Source organism: Convolutriloba macropyga, chromosome 7 (assembly GCF_964194025.1).
Source record: "Convolutriloba macropyga chromosome 7, txConMacr16.3, whole genome shotgun sequence".
NCBI classification, from domain to species: Eukaryota; Metazoa; Xenacoelomorpha; order Acoela; family Convolutidae; genus Convolutriloba; species Convolutriloba macropyga.
Genome location: NC_134474.1, coordinates 28,894,149 through 28,913,414, shown reverse-complemented (window position 1 = coordinate 28,913,414; position 19,266 = coordinate 28,894,149). Strand labels below are relative to the sequence as shown.

The window sequence follows — 19,266 nt, the reverse complement described above, 5'->3', positions numbered from 1 at the left end:
CGATATAATCATCGTAGAGAAATGTGAGTGGTATCATTAAAAAGCTCGTCTAGCGTAGAATTCAAAATTAAAAAGATTTTCTTTGAAGTTCGTATTTTTCGAGGAGATAGAGGTTTAAAATTTTGTGTGAACACATGATATTTGCCTGATTTTGTTTACTTTTAGCGTAATTTTTGTTCAAATTAAGGCTTCTCTATAAAAATGTTATATTTCATGTTACAAAATGAAACAGTTTTGTGTTACCAGAAGACCGATAAAAAGGCTAGTTCTGGTCTCGTGAGAAAATTTACTATAAAAAAACTCGATTTCAATTTGAGAGCTGTTTTTTTTTAGAAAACTTTCGTATTTTTTTGTTTTTTTAGTCACTTAGAGACTAGTCATTTTCATATCGAGGTTCATTTAATGACAATCTTATTTACAGTCACATGATAACCAAATAACAAAAAGTTCAACTTCAAGGAAACGCTCATGTTTTTTTCGTCCTCGTCTCTAGTTTTCGAAATTTTTAATGAAATTTCTTTTTGAGATGTAACTAGTTTTTGGGAGCCCTATGGCATAAACTTGCTAACTAAAAGTGCAATCGGCTTTCTAATGTGTATTAGGTAAACCTTAATAGTGCTTTGAGTGGACAGCTAATGGCTGTCAAGACTAAAAAAAATTCGAATTTTTTTTTGAAGAATAAACAGTATTAAACGTATTTTCATGAAAAGTAAGTCAGTTTCTTTAATGACAGGAGACAGGACCCCTATAATTTTTACGGCAATCAAAAATAATCTCGTAAGCGGTTTTATCCGCTAACTATTGGTTTTATGACTTCGATAACACGAGTTTTCGTAATTCTAATTTTTCGCAATTTTCTAATTTTGGTTCTTTTTGAAATCTTATCTCATTATGCATTGGCACTCCCCATTGGCACTCCCCATTGGCTTAATAAAGACCTCCAGTGGATCCGAGATAAAATTTTCAGAGAAAAAAATGGTTTAAATGGATTCGACACTTTCTTTTCAAATTTCATCTGAGTTTTTTTTGTTTTTGCCTGTTTTAACGTCGTTTTCATAATCAAATGATTTGTTATGATGTCTTGTTTCTGACATATTGATGATAAACATCCTGTTCTGCCCAAGTAGGCATATTTTAGTGTATTTTTTTTACTTCCGTTGATAGCTCTTGAATTTAAAGGCTGTTGAGACTAATCAATTATTTTCAGAACTTTTTTGGCTGCTTTTATTGTTGTTTTCATAATCATAAGACTTGTTTTGACGTCTTATTGATGACCTAATAATGACAAACATCCTTTCCTATTGAGGCATAACTTTGCGTATTTTTTGACTTCCGTTGAGAGCTATTGATTTAGTGGCTATTAAGACTTAAAAAAGAAAAACATTTTTGGACACTAACCATTGTTAAAACATTTTTCATGAACTATAAGTTAGCCTCAGTATTGACAGGACCACCCTCATTTTTACTGTATTGGAAAATGCTCTGGGAAGCGGTTTTTTGCTAAATATTTGTTTTATTTCTTCGATGCCACGAGTTCTCATAATTTCAAAAAAAAAAGTTTCGTATTTTTTTTGTAATGTTGGTTCCATTTGAAATATTATCACATTACCCGATTTTTGATAGTTCACATTGGCTTATAAAAAACGTCCGAAGAATCATAGATGAAGAGTTGAGAGAAACGCGTTTGGTTTAAATGGCTTCGACACTTTCTTCTCGGTCTTTTCTACTGAATTTTTGGTTTTTGCATATATTTGTTGTTGTTTTCATAACCATAAGGCTTATTGTGTTGTCCTGTTACTGACTTATGATTGACAAACCTCCTTGTTTTCTCATTAAGGCAGAACTTAGCGTATTTTTTGTCTTCTGGTCAAAGCCATTGAATTTAACGGCGTTGATATAACGGGTTTTCTCAAAAGTTTCGAGGTTCTATTATATATGTTGACACTTGTTGATTTTTTGAAGTCATATTGTTAAAAATTAGAAGAACCCCGTCGCTGCTAAAGATTTATTTGAGATAACAAATTTTTTAACATTGTATTTCTCATCATAGTGCTATCTTGGTTATCGACTGAGTTGATCAAATCACTCCTTTGAATCGGTTGTCCGAGAGTTCTCCACGTTACTCAATTGGTGTGCGATAATTTGCCGGTCTTTTCATACTTTGGTATTTTAAAATTAAAAATAAGTTTAAGTTTCCTGAGTTCATATGGTCTCGGTCTTAGTATGACAATCATTAGTCCTTCGAACCAAACTTCACAATGCTATTGAGTACAAATATTCGTTTATCATTTAATCTTTCATCCCGGGGTTTCGATATGCCAGTACTGTCACAAAACCAATTGAATACAGATTAACGATCAGAAAGTATATCACACCAACAAACCAGTCGATTTTAGTGATAGGCGAATATTCTCCCGTTTGTTCGAGAAATCTCTTGTTTCGAATCCACTCCAGCCAAGACTCTTTAGCTCTTCGCTCTTTCTCTTCCTCCCAATCTTTCGAATGGTTAACTTTGTTGTTTTCTCCAGGGTGTTCGTCATTGGCATCTTCATCTTCCCCTCGCCTGTTTTCGTACCAGTCGTGTGCGTTGATAGACAGAGCTGCCAGTATGATAGCAAGAGTGGATAGTATGATGGAGTTGAGGAAGTAGTTTCCGACGTCTGGGAAGGTGCGGGATGTCTCGGGTATGTACTCGGTGACTATCATGAGGTTGACACAGAGGGCGAGGGTGAGGGTGACCCCGTACCCAATCCTCTCCCCACAGTCCACCGGCAGGAAGAACACCAGAGCAGTCACTCCCAACAACAGTGCATTCGGCAACAAAAGGTTCTTTACGTAGAATGTGTTCAGGCGGTGGAATACGAGTAGATATTGAATTTGAGTGAACCTCTGGTCATGAAAGTACCCCTCAACACGCGTGCACTTTGTTTCTGAAACCAAAAAATTGTCAGATTTGATTTGTGATTTTTCGTTCTTCTCGTCCATGATAATATATTTTTTCCCAAAAACCACCTATAGACGCTTTTGTAAAAGTGCTGCACAAATTAGTTTTGCACAATCATTGCAGCAACTCAATACTAATGCTATGATAGAGACCTATAAGGACATCACGAATTGTTTATGTTCGGGTTTGTTTAATAACATCAACCAAATTGTCAATCCGTAGTTAATCATGTTGTGCCTATTGTATTTTTTTTACTATAACACATTAAAAATTACAAAATAAGATTAACAGATGCGCTCCTTCGTTTGACTTGTTGCTTAATTTAATTTCCTGCTTTTTCGCTGATATAGTCACTTCATAGGCAAAACAAACATTTGGAGTTAAGTTTCCTAAGAGAGCTAATAACTCAAACCCAAAAAGCGATCCTAAACTAAAAAAAACTCTAATTGATTTTCCACGAAAACTTCTTTAAACGCTATTGAAATGCTCAATTCAGTGAAAATCATTAGCGAATCAAAACTCGGTTTAATAAAAATATAATCTAATTCTGTCGTGTCAATTCAAAGTTTGTTTTGGTTCACCGAAAAATATAAAAAGAAACCCCAGCTATCATCATCAAATGTCAATTTGTATAGAAGAAGACTGAGAACTGTTCGCTTTCAGAATTTTTAAGTAAAAACTCTGCTCAATTGTGCTATGTTCTGTCAATGCATGTCTGTTTTGTTTCAAATCAAGTAATAGATTTACACCATTAAGATGCAGAGGTATACTCCAAAATTTCCGCCTTAGTAAAATTGGCTCGAAAATTAGATACATACAATGAACGAAATTAGGAGACATCCTTTGTATCTTACTTTTCGCAAAAGGGGTTCCGCCAATTTTGCGAAATAAAAGAACATTCGGTGCGAAAAGCAGGTAACAAATCTTGTAGCACGTTTCCGCTCAATTTAGCTATCTATTATTCGCGCGCATTTTGAGCATTCAATAAGCACTTCAATAAAGATTTAATTGAAGCTTTCAAAGCTTTAAAGTGCTTTAAATACATGCAACCACAAAAACTGATTTTTTTTCCCGAAAAATCTCTCACACATCAAAGTCTTTGTATATCAATGTGGGACTGGCCGAGTTTAATAAGTAGTAATAAATAGTACTAAAAAGTAGTATAAAGTAGTAATAAAGTACTATAAGTAGTAATAAAGTAGTAATAAAGTACTACCAATAGTAATAAGTTAGGCTTAATTAAATATGTAGTAATTAAGTTAGGCTTAATTGCGGATTATATACGAAATCGAGCTTCATTGCGTGCAAAAAATCAACATATAAATGGAGCGGATGCGTGATACAACTTGCGCAATAAATAGGTTATTAAGTTTGTACTTGTATTTCGCAGCTAAAATTCGGACACTTTTGCGAACACGGGATACGATATTCCCTTCCATTTTGCCGGTTTCTGCTATAGCAGCTATTTTCCGCAATATTATTCCACTTTCAATGTATTAACATAGTAAAAACGAACACGAGATACACGCATCGGGCATATCTGCCCGTGACGATTTGGGTATACCTCTGCATCGTAATGCATCTTAATAGCGATAATCAAAAAAATTAAAAACCCAGTGCTAATGAGCTATTTTGTTTTCCTTTTTTATCTAAATCAATTTAGAAGAGAACTATTTTGCAAATCAATTAAAATTCTGTATTCTCATTTGCAAAAGGAGCTGGGATGTCATTTTTGTTCTAGCACAATTGAACAAATGAAAATAAGATACACAACTACTGCATAATTTCGAAATAATGAATAACGTTGATATTTTGTAATGTTGCTCACAGATCAAACAATTTCAAGCAAAACTGACAGTAAAAAAATTATTCGTTTTACTTAATTTCAATTCTTTCAATTTTTTCCCCTCCAATATTCAAAAAAAAGACTAAAAACTAGAAATTTACTCCATTGGTAGAATTCTAATTCGTGGTCTGAAAAAAAAACTAGGAACTGCGTTTTAACTGGTATTGGACTGAGAGCGCTGCTATGTTTGCCTAAAGCCTGGATTTTGCGCGTCACCCGCTCCGAAATTTATGATCATGCGTGTGAGGCGTCAAGATTTCAAAATGATTTTCAAAATTCGCATAAATTTATACCGTTTTTCTAATGATCAGTTAAAACATGCAAATACGGAAAGAGCACTTTAAAATCAGGAAACAGAAAGAGACAATGTCTTTATTATGCCAAGTCATGTACCAAAAGATACTCTTGAGTTGGAATGATACAGTGCTGATTTGGCAATTTACTATTGTGATATGATGAATCAGTATTCATATACTATTAGTCTAGGGTCCGTGCAGTTACTTTTAGATGGCTTTCAGAAAGTGGCAATTTCAAATCTTTCAAATAAACACATCAGCGTCCAGAGCATATTATGTTCAACAAATCAATTATCACTCAGCAGAGTCTTTTGCGACAAAGAAACGGCTTTTTTGATTGCTCTATTCACAGAAGACGGACTGCGCGGTTTTTAATCTTCACTGTCGCTAAATTTTCCCCAGATAGTTGTGAGTAAAATACCCAGGTTGAGGTCCTCGTTCAAAAGTCCTTATGAAAATACCCATCCAGACTATTTTTGCTTATGAAAATACCCAGGCAGACCAAAAATGCCTATGATCCAGACTTTGCCTCGTTCAAAATTTTGGTGCGTTTATGTGCTCGTTCAAGAACTCTTATGAAAAGACCCGTACAGACCAAAATGCGATATGATCCAGACTTTGGCTCGTTCGATTTATGAAAAGACAGGAGCTAAGACATACCGACAAAAATGGCGTATGAAACGTCGCTATTTGTTGGTTTCATCGGTTTTGCTTGTATGAAGCGAGGGTTTTTTCGGTTTCGTAGAAGTAATCCGTATTGGTTGTGAGAAGCGTCGGATAATCGAAATTGCCAGTTTCAAATTGCCAGTTGTAATAAAGTCATCGTCCTATCATCGTAGTAGTATTAGTAGTAGTAGTAGTAGTAGTAGTAGTAGTAGTAGTAGTAGTAGTAGTAGTAGTAGTAGTAATAGTAGTAGTAGTAGTAGTAGTAGTAGTAGTAGTAATAGTAGTAGTAGTAGTAGTAGTAGTAGTAGTAGTAGTAGTAGTAGTAGTAGTAGTAGTAGTAGTAGTAGTAGTAGTAGTAGTAGTAGTAGTAGTAGTAGTAGTAGTAGTAGTAGTAGTAGTAGTAGTAGTAGTAGTAGTAGTAGTAGTAGTAGTAGTAGTAGTAGTAGTAGTAGTAGTAGTAGTAGTAGTAGTAGTAGTAGTAGTAGTAGTAGTAGTAGTAGTAGTAGTAGTAGTAGTAGTAGTAGTAGTAGTAGTAGTAGTAGTAGTAGTAGTAGTAGTAGTAGTAGTAGTAGTAGTAGTAGTAGTAGTAGTAGTAGTAGTAGTAGTAGTAGTAGTAGTAGTAGTAGTAGTAGTAGTAGTAGTAGTAGTAGTAGTAGTAGTAGTAGTAGTAGTAGTAGTAGTAGTAGTAGTAGTAGTAGTAGTAGTAGTAGTAGTAGTAGTAGTAGCAGTAGTAGTAGTAGTAGTAGTAGTAGTAGTAGTAATAGTAATAGTAGTAGTTGTAGCCGTAGCGGTGGTTGAAATTGGAACGATTTCACCCCAATTTTAACCATGGCCTCGGGCGATCTTATGCACAATTTCGATTTGCCCATTTCGGAATTAAAAACACTATGCACTGTTTCGACCCAAATGTCTCTTTTTCGACTTCAATTTTGTTGTACAATTTCCACTTCGCAGACATCCCCTATTTAGTCAAAAAAAGCAATACGGCCAACTGATTTCAATTTAGTTGATCTCTACTAAACGGTTTTTATATATATATTTATATATATATATATATATATATATATATATGTATATATATATATATATATATATATATATATATATATATATACCCAGGTTGACCACCTTAGGCGAAACTTTGAAAACTTACTGAGACCTTTACGGTGCCGTAGAAAACTTACAAGACTTTGTACGGCACCGTTTAGGATCGTAATAAGTTTTCTACGGCACCGTAGCCAATTGAAATAATTACCAATTTCTACCGTTTTTGGAACTTTTTCATAAGAGATTTGAACTTTATTAAACACACAAGCAAAACAAAACCAACAGGGCACATATAATAAAAATTAAGACCTCATTTCGTTCTTTTTTGAATTATAAAACTGGTAAGTTTTCAAGTAACCTTTTTTCATCCTTAATAATCCAAACAAAATTTTGTATTGCAAGTGAACTCAAACACAAAATTTTCATTTCAGAGCAGTCCTCATGAGATCAATCAACGCCATACAACTTGAATTTTTGAAGGAACGCAGCACTCGAACTATGCTGCACTTTAAAAACTAAAAAAATAAGTAAAACTTTTTTAAAAAATCCCGTTTTGTTTTTTAATTGTTTAATTCTCTTTAGTTTTTTGACGCCTATTGTGAGCGCTATTCTTCGTTTTATCAATTTTCTTTCACTTTTTTCCTGAAAAACTTCTCTCAGCTTTTGGTAATGGAAAACTACAACATTTTTTCTTTAAATGACAATTTATCAAATTTTTTGTCTAAAAAATGGGACTCACATTTGAAATCAATTGTTTCGCACGTTTCTCTAAGTTGTTTTTGATCACCTGCGTCCCTCCAAGCCTAACAACAGGCTATTGTCCGAGTGATTTGAAATATTTACGGTAGACGTTCAGGCAGAGACTGCAAATGCTGAGGAAAAGAATTTATTTTGTCTCATAAAAAGGCACTCGTTTACGGATTAATTGGATCAAATTGACTCTCTACACAATAAACATTTTTTGAACAAAAAACAGTCTTTACCACTAACTCAGCTGAAGATAAAAATTTTTGAATACACACACACAGTTGATAGGAAAGTAAGGAAAATTTTTTGTAATTCATTTGCGGTCATTTCAATTGATTTTGTTCAAGAAGTCATTTCTGAAATGGATTTTTGTCGCATTAAGCTTTCAGCAAGGATTTTTTTCGCATATCTTCTCAATTGAGTTGTAATTTAAAGTGGCATCAGTGATTAGGGTTTTTTCAAATTAGTTTCATTAGGTTTTTAATAGAGAAGGAACCACAATTTTTTGAAAGCTCTTTATGTAATTGAATCTCTCAATATTGATATCTTTTTGTTAGTTATTCTTTCTTATGTATTAAGTCAAAATCTATTATTCCTGCATAAAATAAATCTCTGGAAAACTGGATTGGAGTAACATAGAAGCGGTAACGACATGTGGTCTTCGAGTAGCTTCCATTTTTTAAAGTGTTTCAGATTCAGAGTGATAGAGGTACAATTAGTTGTTTTGTTGATAAGTAGTCAAGTGCTCAGCACAATTCTACCAACATAGGCTCATTGTGTTGGCAATGTAACCGACTGGCTCATCATATAATTGTACTACCCTAATTCGGCCTGGTAAAAAAGTTATTGACTGCTAAATATGAAAAAAGTCACCATTTCAGGTGATATTGTTGTTCACCAAATATGCGTAACTCAAAATACCATAGTATTCCTGCATATATTGGTTTGTTGGATTTTTATTGTGGTTGGGAGTAACCCCATACACATTTTGTATCTGGTTTTATGGAGTTGAGTGGGTCATTTTTTGCTCTGTAGGCGCCGAACCTCGTCTTTCGGCCAATTCGGCGGTGACATAATGTTGAAATTTTTTGTGTCAAGATTACAAATTATAGTGTTTTAGATTGCTCAGTTGACGGGGAGTATCACTATAAACAGATTGTACCTTTTTTTTACTAGTTTTGAAGGTTTATTTTAGCGAAACTTGAAATTTGGTAGTCAAAATAGGTCATTTGACCAAATGAATGAGTGAAGTGGTGTTGCTTGCAATTGAACAAGTTTTTGGGCTTGCGTTTTGTGTTTTCTAGACACTATTTAGGTTGTTGAAGCTAATTGTACCAAACAATGGGATTAATTCAACAATTTTTCTTTTTTCACGATTTCATCAAATTTCTGTGGATGTTGTTTTATGTCAAAACACACAAAACATCATAACCTTCATGGTGAGGTGGGAAATTTTTTCCCACCTCACCATGAAGGTTTGACGTTACCTAGAACGTGGAAGTGGACCAGAAATACACCCACAAATGCTCCGGGAACGCTGTTTCAGGTTGTTTTACATCGGTTCCGGAGATCTTGGGCTTCGATTTTAGCCCAAAAAATGGAGTACAGAACAGTATTTTGTTAATATCTGCTAAAGTACTGGACCAATTTTAACGGGAGTGGTCGCATTTTGTAAGCACTGAAACCCTCTTGCTTGCAGTGTTATGTTCGTTTCCCAAATCGCACTAATCAAAAAGTTTTTAATGTTCAAATTTGAAATAGATCGAATTCGAATTTCCGGGCTAATCTGGGTGACCCAAATTTCGGTACAACAAAACGCGCGATTTACCCAACAAGCGTTAGTGTTTTAGAATCCTCAGTTAGTGGGGAGTATGCCCATATATATTTTCCATAGCGTTTTACGGAATTGTGATAGTCAAATTTGGCTCTGAAGTCAGGTCACCTCGCTTTTTGGGTCATTTGGTACGGTACCTTATAATTGCTATAACTCCTTGAAGAATGTACCGATTGTGCTCACTTTTTAATATGATGCGTACCTTGAGCAGTGCTACAAACAGTACTAAGGGCGTTTATTTTGGTTCAGCCGTTTCAGAGAAATTGGCCAGTAAACTTGCCCTCGATTTTAGCCCCAGAAGCGGTTGACACCCCGTTGACACCCCGTTGACACGTACCTTGAAGCTTTGAACTATGTTACAAATCTTAGTGTTTTAGAATCCCCAGTTAGTGGGGATTCTCGCCATATATATTTTGTATGTAGTTTTATGTAGTTCAGATGGTGAATTTTAGCGAAACATGAGACGTACTTGGTCAATTTTGACATTTGGTACGGTACCTTTATGTTGGAATATCTCCTCGTAGAGTGAACCGATTTTTGGTCTGTTTGTTGATTTGAACTCAGCTTGAGCCGTACTTGAATCCCTGTAAATAGCGTTTTGTTTCTTTCAGCCGTTTTGAGAAATTGGCCAGGACACATACCTCCATTTTGTCCAATTCGTGTCCGGTACATTGCGTGTTTGTACATGTTACACCCTCAAAATTTGTTATTTTAGACTCGATAAGTAGTCCGTTAGATTCCTCTGATAATGGGGATTGTCCCCGTGTATGTTTTATAGGGCGTTTTCCGTAGTTTAGGTGGTCAATTTTTGGTCTGCAAGTCACCTCTCCTCGTTTCTGGCGATTTTGGTACGGTACCTTAATTATGCAATAACTTCTCGTAGAAAGGACCAATTTAGATGATACTTTGACACAAATTGTGTCGCAAGCAGTACTTGTTTTGCTCTAAGTTTGGTTTGGTTTCGTTCAGTCAGTTTGGAAATATTGACCATTGAACATACCCCAAGTTTTACCATCTGAAACAGGAGAATGGTCATCTGCAGCCTGTTACTGACCGTTGATGTTGTTATCATTCGGGTTGTTTAGGTAGCTGGGTAGACTCAGTGTATCCCAGTGATATTCCCAGCAAAATTTGGTTGTTATAGTTATAATCGTTGATGACGATGTTTGGTCATTTTGGTCATCATGGTCATTTTTTGGGGCATTTGGTGCCAAAGACTCGATCGTTAATAACTCTACATACAGGAATTTTTTTTCCTATTGAGTTGCATATTCAGAAAGCTCGTTAAGCGTGCTTTCTTTTGACCTAATATAACCTGAATAAATACTCCCCAGAAGTTGTACATTTGTGTACAAGCATGGGAAACGTCCCAATTTTCGAGCGGACTTGGTCGATTTTTGCTAATAACTCCTTGTAGAGAAAGAATATTTTCATTTTGTTTAGTGATACTAACAGCGCAGTAGTTCAAGACGGTTACAATGGTATACATGTCATATAGTGTTGTTTTCAAAAAGTTGTGAAATTAGCCTGCGAGTCAACCGTAATTTTGGTCATTTTGAGCGTTTCTGACGCTATTCGTGACCTAACTTCATTCTCGTATCCATTGCAAACTGCATTTCCATGCTCCCTGAGTTCCATGGCATTGTTCCAGAACTCATGCCAAAATTTGGCATTGGTCGGTTGGTGTTTTTTTTTGGGGGGGGTCGTTGGGGGGGGGGGGTGGCGGTTTGGCGGCGGGGGGGGTGTCGCTGGGTGGGGGTGACCGTGCGTCTTGTGTGTTGTTTCTGATGTTCTTTTATGTATACTAACAAAATATTTTTTCAGAATTTGTTTGCTTGTTTGCCTTTCTTCTATTCTCTCTGCTGCCGCCTCCTCAGGTGAGTTCTTCCCGCTTCTTTGCTCGCTAGCTTTGCTAGCTGGTGCTTTCTTTCGGTCTGGTTTGCTCTGCACCGCAGAGCTGCGGTTTTCGGACCGGTTTTTGGTCCGTGTTCCCACGTCGTGGGAAAGTGTTCTTGCAAAGCAAGAAGGTTCGTTGAAGCTTTGCGCTCTTCTTGGATTTTCATTTTTGCTCTTTTTTTGTTTGCTTCCGCTTTTTTTGGTCTGGTTTGCTGTGCACGCACGCACAGCTTCGGTTTTCAAACCTCAGAACGTGTTCAAAAGATTTGAGGGTCTATGTAGGAGTGTGATAGTCCTAGTAGGTTCTACTGGAGGGCTAATTGTTGATCTAGGTGGTCTGAGAAAAAAGTACTTAATACGTTGTCAAATTTCGGGCTCAAAAGTTATTCTTGTGCGTTTTCATAAAAAGTGATTTTCAATATAGCCAAGGACTTGTTCAAATGATTTGATTGTCTATGTAGGAGTGTCATAGTCCTAGTAGGTTCTACTGGAGGGCTAATTGTTGATCTAGGTGGTCTGAGAAAAAAGTACTTAATAGGTTGTCAAATTTTGAGCTCAAAAATTTATTCTTGTGCGTTTTCATAAAAAGTGATTTTCAATATAGCCAAGGACTTGTTCAAATGATTTGAGTGTCTCTGTAGGAGTGTACTAGTCCTAGTGGGTTCTACTGGAGGGCTAATTGTTGATCTAGGTGGTCTGAGAAAAAAGTACTTAATAGGTTGTCAAATTTTGAGCTCAAAAATTTATTCTTGTGCGTTTTCATAAAAAGTGATTTTCAATATAGCCAAGGACTTGTTCAAATGATTTGAGTGTCTCTGTAGGAGTGTACTAGTCCTAGTGGGTTCTACTGGAGGGCTAATTGTTGATCTAGGTGGTCTGAGAAAAAAGTACTTAATACGTTGTCAAATTTCGAGCTCAAAAGTTATTCTTGTGCGTTTTCATAAAAAGTGATTTTCAGTACAGCCAAGGACTTGTTCGAATGATTTGAGTGTCTCTGTAGGAGTGTCATAGTCCTAGTGGGTTCTACTGGAGGCCTAATTGTTGATCTAGGTGGTCTGAGAAAAAAGTACTTAATAGGTTGTCAAATTTTGAGCTCAAAAGTAATTCTTGTGCGTTTTCATAAAAAGTGATTTTCAGTATAGCCGAGGACTTGTTCAAATGATTTGAGTGTCTATGTAGGAGTGTGATAGTCCTAGTAGGTTCTACTGGAGGGCTAATTGTTAATCTAGGTGGTCTGAGAAAAAAGTACTTAATACGTTGTCAAATTTCGAGCTCAAAAGTTATTCTTGTGCGTTTTCATAAAAAGTGATTTTTAGTATAGCCAAGGACTTGTTCAAATGATTTGAGTGTCTCTGTAGGAGTGTCATAGTCATAGTGGGTTCTACTGGAGGCCTAATTGTTGATCTAGGTGGTCTGAGAAAAAAGTACTTAATAGGTTGTCAAATTTTGAGCTCAAAAGTCATTCTTGTGCGTTTTCATAAAAAGTGATTTTCAGTATAGCCGAGGACTTGTTCAAATGATTTGAGTGTCTATGTAGGAGTTTGATAGTCCTAGTAGGTTCTACTGGAGGGCTATTTGTTGATCTAGGTGGTCTGAGAAAAAAGTACTTAATACGTTGTCAAATTTCGAGCTCAAAAGTTATTCTTGTGCGTTTTCATAAAAAGTGATTTTCAATATAGCCAAGGACTTGTTCAAATGATTTGATTGTCTATGTAGGAGTGTCATAGTCCTAGTAGGTTCTACTGGAGGGCTAATTGTTGATCTAGGTGGTCTGAGAAAAAAGTACTTAATAGGGTGTCAAATTTTGAGCTCAAAAGTTATTCTTGTGCGTTTTCATAAAAAGTGATTTTCAATATAGCCAAGGACTTGTTCAAATGATTTGAGTGTCTCTGTAGGAGTGTCATAGTCCTAGTGGGTTCTACTGGAGTGCTAATTGTTGATCTAGGTGGTCTGAGAAAAAAGTACTTAATACGTTGTCAAATTTCGAGCTCAAAAGTTATTCTTGTGCGTTTTCATAAAAAGTGATTTTCAGTATAGCCAAGGACTTGTTCAAATGATTTGAGTGTCTCTGTAGGAGTGTCATAGTCCTAGTAGGTTCTACTGGAGGGCTAATTGTTGATCTAGGTGGTCTGAGAAAAAAGTACTTAATAGGTTGACAAATTTTGAGCTCAAAATTTATTCTTGTGCGTTTTCATAAAAAGTGATTTTCAATATAGCCAAGGACTTGTTCAAATGATTTGAGTGTCTCTGTAGGAGTGTCATAGTCCTAGTGGGTTCTACTGGAGGGTTAATTGTTGATCTAGGTGGTCTGAGAAAAAAGTACTTAATACGTTGTCAAATTTCGAGCTCAAAAGTTATTCTTGTGCGTTTTCATAAAAAGTGATTTTCATTATAGCCAAGGACTTGTTCAAATGATTTGAGTGTCTCTGTAGGAGTGTCATAGTCCTAGTGGGTTCTACTGGAGGCCTAATTGTTGATCTAGGTGGTCTGAGAAAAAAGTACTTAATAGGTTGTCAAATTTTGAGCTCAAAAGTTATTCTTGTGCGTTTTCATAAAAAGTGATTTTCAATATAGCCGAGGTCTTGTTCAAATGATTTGAGGGTCTATATAGGAGTGTCATAGTCCTAGTAGTTTCTACTGGAGGGCTAATTGTTGATCTAGGTGGTCTGAGAAAAATGTACTTAATACGTTGTCAAATTTCGAGCTCAAAAGTTATTCTTGTGCGTTTTCATAAAAAGTGATTTTCAGTATAGCCAAGGACTTGTTCAAATGATTTGAGTGTCTCTGTAGGAGTGTCATAGTCCTAGTGGGTTCTACTGGAGGCCTAATTGTTGATCTAGGTGGTCTGAGAAAAAAGTACTTAATAGGTTGTCGAATTTTGAGCTCAAAAGTTGTTCTTGTGCGTTTTCATAAAAAGTGATTTTCAATATAGCCGAGGACTTGTTCAAATGATTTGAGTGTCTATGTAGGAGTTTCATAGTCCTAGTAGTTCATACTGGAGGGCTAATTGTTGATCTAGGTGGTCTGAGAAAAAAATACTTAATAAGTTGTCAAATTTTGAGCTCAAAATTATTCTTGTGCGTTTTCATAAAAAGTGATTTTCAATATAGCCAAGGACTTGTTCAGATGATTTGAGGGTCTATGTAGGAGTGTCATAGTTCTAGTAGGTTCTACTGGATGGCTAATTGTTGATCTAGGTGGTCTGAGAAAAAAGTACTTAATACGTTGTCAAATTTCGAGCTCAAAAGTTATTCTTGTGCGTTTTCATAAAAAAGTGATTTTCAGTAAAGCCAAGGACTTGTTCAAATGATTTGAGGGTCTCTGTAGGAGTGTCATAGTCCTAGTGGGTTCTACTGGAGGGCTAATTGTTGATCTAGGTGGTCTGAGAAAAAAGTACTTAATAGGTTGTCAAATTTTGAGCTCAAATTTATTCTTGTGCGTTTTCATAAAAAGTGATTTTCAATATAGCCAAGGACTTGTTCAAATGATTTGAGTGTCTATGTAGGAGTGTCATAGTCCTAGTGGGTTCTACTGGAGGGCTAATTGTTGATCTAGGTGATCTGAGAAAAAAGTACTTAATAGGTTGTCAAATTTTGAGCTCAAAAGTTATTCTTGTGCGTTTTCATAAAAAGTGATTTTCAGTATAGCCAAGGACTTGTTCAAATGATTTGAGGGTCTCTGTAGAAGTGTCATAGTCCTAGTGGGTTCTACTGGAGGGCTAATTGTTTATCTAGGTGATCTGAGAAAAAAGTACTTAATAGGTTGTCAAATTTTGAGCTCAAAAGTTATTCTTGTGCGTTTCCATAAAAAGTGATTTTCAATGTAGCCAAGGACTTTTTCAAATGATTTGAGTGTCTATGTAGGAGTGTCATAGTCTTAGTAGATTCTACTCGAGGGCTAATTGTTGATCTAGCTGGTCTGAGAAAAAAGTACTTAATAGGTTGTCAAATTTTGAGCTCAAAAGTTATTCTTGTGCGTTTTCATAAAAAGTGATTTTCAAGATAGCCGAGGACTTGTTCAAATGATTTGAGGGTCTATGTAGGAGTGTCATAGTCCTAGTAGATTCTACTGGAGGGCTAATTGTTGATTTAGGTGGTCTGAGAAAAAAGTACTTAATAGGTTGTCAAATTTTGAGCTCAAAAGTTATTCTTGTGCGTTTCCATAAAAAGTGATTTTCAATGTAGCCAAGGACTTGTTCAAATGATTTGAGTGTCTATGTAGGAGTGTCACAGTCTTAGTAGATTCTACTCGAGGGCTAATTGTTGATCTAGCTGGTCTGAGAAAAAAGTACTTAATAGGTTGTCAAATTTTGAGCTCAAAAGTTATTCTTGTGCGTTTTCATAAAAAGTGATTTTCAAGATAGCCGAGGACTTGTTCAAATGATTTGAGGGTCTATGTAGGAGTGTCATAGTCCTAGTGGGTTCTACTGGAGGGCTTATTGTTGATCTAGGTGGTCTGAGAAAAAAGTACTTAATAGGTTGTCAAATTTTGAGCTCAAAAGTTATTCTTGTGCGTTTTCATAAAAAGTGATTTTCAATATAGCCAAGGACTTGTTCAAATGATTTGAGTGTCTATGTAGGAGTGTCATAGTCTTAGTAGATTCTACTGGAGGGCTAATTGTTGATCTAGCTGGTCTGAGAAAAAAGTACTTAATAGGTTGTCAAATTTTGAGCTCAAAAGTTATTCTTGTGCGTTTTCATAAAAAGTGATTTTCAAGATAGCCGAGGACTTGTTCAAATGATTTGAGGGTCTATGTAGGAGTGTCATAGTCCTAGTAGATTCTACTGGAGGGCTAATTGTTGATTTAGGTGGTCTGAGAAAAAAGTACTTAATACGTTGTCAAATTTCGAGCTCAAAAGTTATTCTTGTGCGTTTTCATAAAGAGTGATTTTCAGTCTAGCCGAGGACTTCTTCAAATGATCTGAGGGTCTATGTAGGAGTGTCATAGTCCTCGTAGGTTCTACTGGAGGGCTAATTGTTGATCTAGGTGGTCTGAGAAAAAAGTACTTAATACGTTGTCAAATTTCGAGCTCAAAAGTTATTCTTGTGCGTTTTCATAAAAAGTGATTTTCAGTATAGCCGAGGACTTGTTCAAATGATCTGAGGGTCTATGTAGGAGTGTCATAGTCCTCGTAGGTTCTACTGGAGGGCTAATTGTTGATTTAGGTGGTCTGAGAAAAAAGTACTTAATACGTTGTCAAATTTCGAGCTCAAAAGTTATTCTTGTGCGTTTTCATAAAAAGTGATTTTCAGTATAGCCAAGGACTTGTTCAAATGATTTGAGGGTCTCTGTAGGAGTGTCATAGTCCTAGTGGGTTCTACTGGAGGGAGGGCTAATTGTTGATCTAGGTGGTCTGAGAAAAAAGTACCTAATAGGTTGTCAAATTTTGAGCTCAAAAGTTATTCTTGTGCGTTTCCATAAAAAGTGATTTTCAATATAGCCAAGGACTTGTTCAAATGATTTGAGTGTCTATGTAGGAGTGTCATAGTCCTAGTAGATTTTACTGGAGGGCTAATTGTTGATCTAGCTGGTCTGAGAAAAAAGTACTTAACAGGTTGTCAAATTTTGAGCTCAAAAGTTATTCTTGTGCGTTTTCATAAAGAGTGATTTTCAAGATAGCCGAGGACTTGTTCAAATGATTTGAGGGTCTATGTAGGAGTGTCATAGTTCTAGTAGATTCTACTGGAGGGCTAATTGTTGATTTAGGTGGTCTGAGAAAAAAGTACTTAATACGTTGTCAAATTTCGAGCTCAAAAGTTATTCTTGTGCGTTTTCATAAAAAGTGACTTTCAGTATAGCCGAGGACTTGTTCAAATGATCTGAGGGTCTATGTAGGAGTGTCATAGTCCTCGTAGGTTCTACTGGAGGGCTAATTGTTGATTAGGGTGGTCTGAGAAAAAAGTACTTAATACGTTGTCAAATTTCGAGCTCAAAAGTTATTCTTGTGCGTTTTCATAAAAAGTGATTTTCAGTATAGCCAAGGACTTGTTCAAATGATTTGAGGGTCTCTGTAGGAGTGTCATAGTCCTAGTGGGTTCTACTGGAGGGCTAATTGTTGATCTAGGTGGTCTGAGAAAAAAGTACTTAATAGTTTGTCAAATTTTGAGCTCAAAAGTTATTCTTGTGCGTTTTCATAAAAACTGATTTTCAATATAGTCAAGGACTTGTTCAAATGATTTGAGGGTCTATGTAGGAGTGTCATAGTCCTAGTAAATTCTACTGGAGGGCTAATTGTTGATTTAGGTGGTCTGAGAAAAAAGTACTTAATAGGTTGTCAAATTTTGAGCTCAAAAGTTATTCTTGTGCGTTTTCATAAAAAGTGATTTTCAGTATAGCCGAGGACTTGTTCAAATGATCTGAGGGTCTATGTAGGAGTGTCATAGTCCTAGTGGGTTCTTCTGGAGGGCTAATTGTTGATCTAGGTGGTCTGAGAAAAAAGTACTTAATAGGTTGTCAAATTTTGAGCTCAAATTTATTCTTGTGCGTTTTCATAAAAAGTGATTTTTAATATAGCCAAGGACTTGTTCAGATGATTTGATTGTCTATGTAGGAGTGTCATAGTCCTAGTAGGTTCTACTGAAGGGCTAATTGTTGATCTAGCTGGTCTGAGAAAAAAGTACTTAATAGGTTGTCAAATTTTGAGCTCAAAAGTTATTCTTGTGCGTTTTCATAAAAAGTGATTTTCAAGATAGCCGAGGACTTGTTCAAATGATTTGAGGGTCTATGTAGGAGTGTCATAGACCTAGTAAATTCTACTGGAGGGCTAATTGCTGATTTAGGTGGTCTGAGAAAAAAGTACTTAATACGTTGTCAAATTTCGAGCTCAAAAGTTATTCTTGTGCGTTTTCATAAAATTGATTTTCAGTATAGCCGAGGACTTGTTCAAATGATCCGAGGGTCTATGTAGGAGTGTCATAGTCCTCGTAGGTTCTACTGGAGGGCTAATTGTTGATCTAGGTGGTCTGAGAAAAAAGTACTTAATACGTTGTCAAATTTCGAGCTCAAAACTTAATCTTGTGCGTTTTCAAAAAAAGTGATTTTCAGTATAGCCAAGGACTTGTTCAAATGATTTGAGGGTCTCTGTAGGACTGTCATTGTCCTAGTGGATTCTACTGGAGGGCTTATTGGTGATCTAGGTGGTCTGAGTAAAAAGTACTTAATAGGTTGTCAAATTTTGACCTCAAAAGTTATTCTTGTGCGTTTTCATAAAAAGTGATTTTCAATATAGTCAAGGACTTGTTCAAATGATTTGAGGGTCTATGTAGGAGTGTCATAGTCCTAGTAGATTCTACTGGAGGGCTAATTGTTGATTTAGGTGGTCTGAGAAAAAATTACTTAATAGGTTGTCAAATTTGGAGCTCAAAAATTATTCTTTTATAAGACGCCTAATTTTGACTATTTTTACAGGTCCTACGAAAAAAGAAGATACGTTTCATCGGGCTTGAATGTATGTACGTTTGTTTGTATGTATGTTTGTGTTTATGTGTGTTTGTATATATAAAAAGTGGGTACGAGTGGGCTACGTGTTATAAGACGGCTAATTTATTGACATTTTCAAAGGTCCTACGAAAAAAGTAGATACGTTTTATCGGGCTTGAATGTATGTATGTTTGTTTGTATGAATGTATTTATGTGTGTTTGGATATATAAAAAGTGGTTACGAGTGGGCTACGTGTTATATGACGGCTAATTTTTTGACATTTTCAAAGGTCTACGAAAAAAGAAGATACGTTTCATCGGGCTTGAATGTATGCATGTTTGTTTGTATGTATGTATGTATGTATTTATGTGTGTTTGTATATATAAAAAGTGGTTACGAGTGGGCTACGTGTTTTAAGACGGCTAATTTATTGACATTTTCAAAGGTCTACGAAAAAAGAAGATACGTTTCATCGGGCTGGAATGTATGTATGTTTGTTTGTATGTATTTATGTTTGTATTTATGTGTGTTTGTATATATAAAAAGTGGGTACGAGTGGGCTACGTGTT

General features: G+C 35.8%; 1 protein-coding gene across 1 annotated transcript in view; it reads right to left on the bottom strand.

The window, feature by feature from the left end:
- Positions 1–1,991: 1,991 nt before the first annotated feature.
- LOC142342188 (neuronal acetylcholine receptor subunit alpha-6-like) overlaps positions 1,992–19,266 on the bottom strand; it is a 66,616-nt gene continuing 49,341 nt past the window's right edge. Inside the window, exon 3 of the mRNA XM_075393414.1 lies at positions 1,992–2,930. Coding sequence (XP_075249529.1) covers positions 2,290–2,930 — 641 coding nt within the window. The 3' untranslated portion in view covers positions 1,992–2,289. The remainder of the gene's footprint in view (positions 2,931–19,266) is intronic.